This window comes from Lupinus angustifolius, chromosome LG18 (genome assembly GCF_001865875.1).
Source record: "Lupinus angustifolius cultivar Tanjil chromosome LG18, LupAngTanjil_v1.0, whole genome shotgun sequence".
Taxonomy (NCBI): domain Eukaryota; kingdom Viridiplantae; phylum Streptophyta; class Magnoliopsida; order Fabales; family Fabaceae; genus Lupinus; species Lupinus angustifolius.
In genome coordinates this window covers 8,465,711-8,467,458 of record NC_032026.1, presented here as the reverse complement: position 1 = coordinate 8,467,458, position 1,748 = coordinate 8,465,711, and the positions used below count along the sequence as shown (strand labels likewise).

Sequence of the window (1,748 nt, the reverse complement as noted above, 5' to 3'; positions counted from 1 at the left end):
AATGGTAAGCGCAGTTGACGTTTTCATTGTGCCATGGCCCAGGGTTCTCGTAGACCCTTCCAGGGACTGGTGTGATCATCCCCCGCCCTAGTAGATATGCGAAAAGTTCTGTATAGGTTATCGGGATCTGGTCAAATACAGGTGCTCTCCTTTCTTGCTGGTTATAGTTGTTGTTTCTGGGGTAATGCGTATACCCTTATATGGGTTGGTGTAGGTTATTATTTGGATGAGGGGGTTAGGGGTGGTTTGATTTTGTGTTTGGTTTTGATTGTGGTTCTGTGCAAACCGAGAGTGTGCATGTTGATTGTTTTGATTATTGTTCCAGGACTGGAACTTCTTTGGCTCGGCATCGATGAAATGAGTCTCCGCCTCCTTTTTCTTCATGAAAGTGGGCTTCTTGCTAGAGCTTGAACCTTCATCGAAAATCTTCCCGTTCTTGATACCTCCTTCTATCTTCTCCCCTACTTTGATGAGAGCATTGAAGTTGGTTGTCACGCTTCCTATGAGGCGTTCATAATATGGATTATGCAGAGTGTCGATAAAGATCGACAGTTGTTCATTCTTCTAATCGTGGAAGGACTTGAGATGCTAGTCCCCTCCAACGCTGAACATATTCTCTAAAATTCTCAGATGGTTTCTTACACATATTTTGTAGTTGAGTCCTATTTGGTGGAGCATCCTCGTTGTACTTGTACTGTCTGATGAAGGCATTGGATAGATCCAAGAAGGTCCTGATCCGAGTCTTCTCCAGGCGGATGTACCAATTCATAACTACCCCTACTAAACTGTCTTGAAAGCAGTGGATCAACAACTTATCATTCCCATGATAAGCTGACATCTTTCTGGCGTACATGTGTAAATGGCTTTTGGGACAGGTAGTCCCATTATACTTCTCGAACTCCGGCACTTTGAATTTGGGAGGGAGTACTACATCCGGCACCAGACACATCTCAAAAGCATTCTTCAGATCCACACAGTGGGTTCCCTCAATAGCCCTCAATCTCTCTTCTATTGAGCTCCACTTCTCTTCCTCTTTCTCCGTGTTTGGGGTGTTACTTCCTAGAGGAGTCCTTTGGGTCCCATCATGATTGTACCTTCCGTTTGCTTGATGGTTGGCATTCGGCTGTCTTGCGTTGGTGTCATGACTTTAATGAGGCTGACCAGTACCGTCCCCTAGACTGGGACTTCCAGATCCTGAATGAGGTTGTGGCCCAACAGTTGCATTCTTCTCTTTCTCGCTCTGGAGGGTCTTCAGGATGCGAAACATCTCTGCCATCTGCTCTTTCAAGCTAGCTAATTCAGTCCTGGAATCTTGACTGGAGTCTGAAGAGTCGGCCATCTGTCTAGCTCGGAGTCGGGTGTGGTAGGGGTGTTGCGGAGCAATGCTGATTGAAAAAATGCAAATAGTTACAAAAAATTGTATTGATTTTTTTTTTTAAATTTTTTTTGTTAGTATAGCAAGTATGATGAATCCTTTATTTGAGAGTCGGGGAGCACAGTCCATCGACTCTACTAAAACAATTTTCAGAAGAGAAATTTCCACTCCGTGGTTGCATCTTGGACAAAATATAACAATGTTGACCCCCTCATATTATTTGTTTTTTTTCGTTCTCTTTTCATTTTCTTTTTATTGAGACAAAGTGTGGACATAACAAGTAATTTTATTGATAAAAATGATAAAGGGGAATCACATCAATCGATTTCCTCCTTCTTATTCCAAATATTTATTCTAAAAAAAAACTAAAATT

At 42.3% G+C, this 1,748-nt stretch overlaps 1 protein-coding gene across 1 annotated transcript in view; it reads right to left on the bottom strand.

Annotated features, from left to right (window-relative positions):
- The window catches only part of LOC109332518, a 7,501-nt gene that overhangs the window by 5,059 nt on the left and 694 nt on the right, over positions 1–1,748 (bottom strand). Inside the window, 3 exon segments of the mRNA XM_019567503.1 lie at positions 195–559; positions 561–1,059; positions 1,168–1,385. Coding sequence (XP_019423048.1) covers positions 195–559; positions 561–1,059; positions 1,168–1,385 — 1,082 coding nt within the window.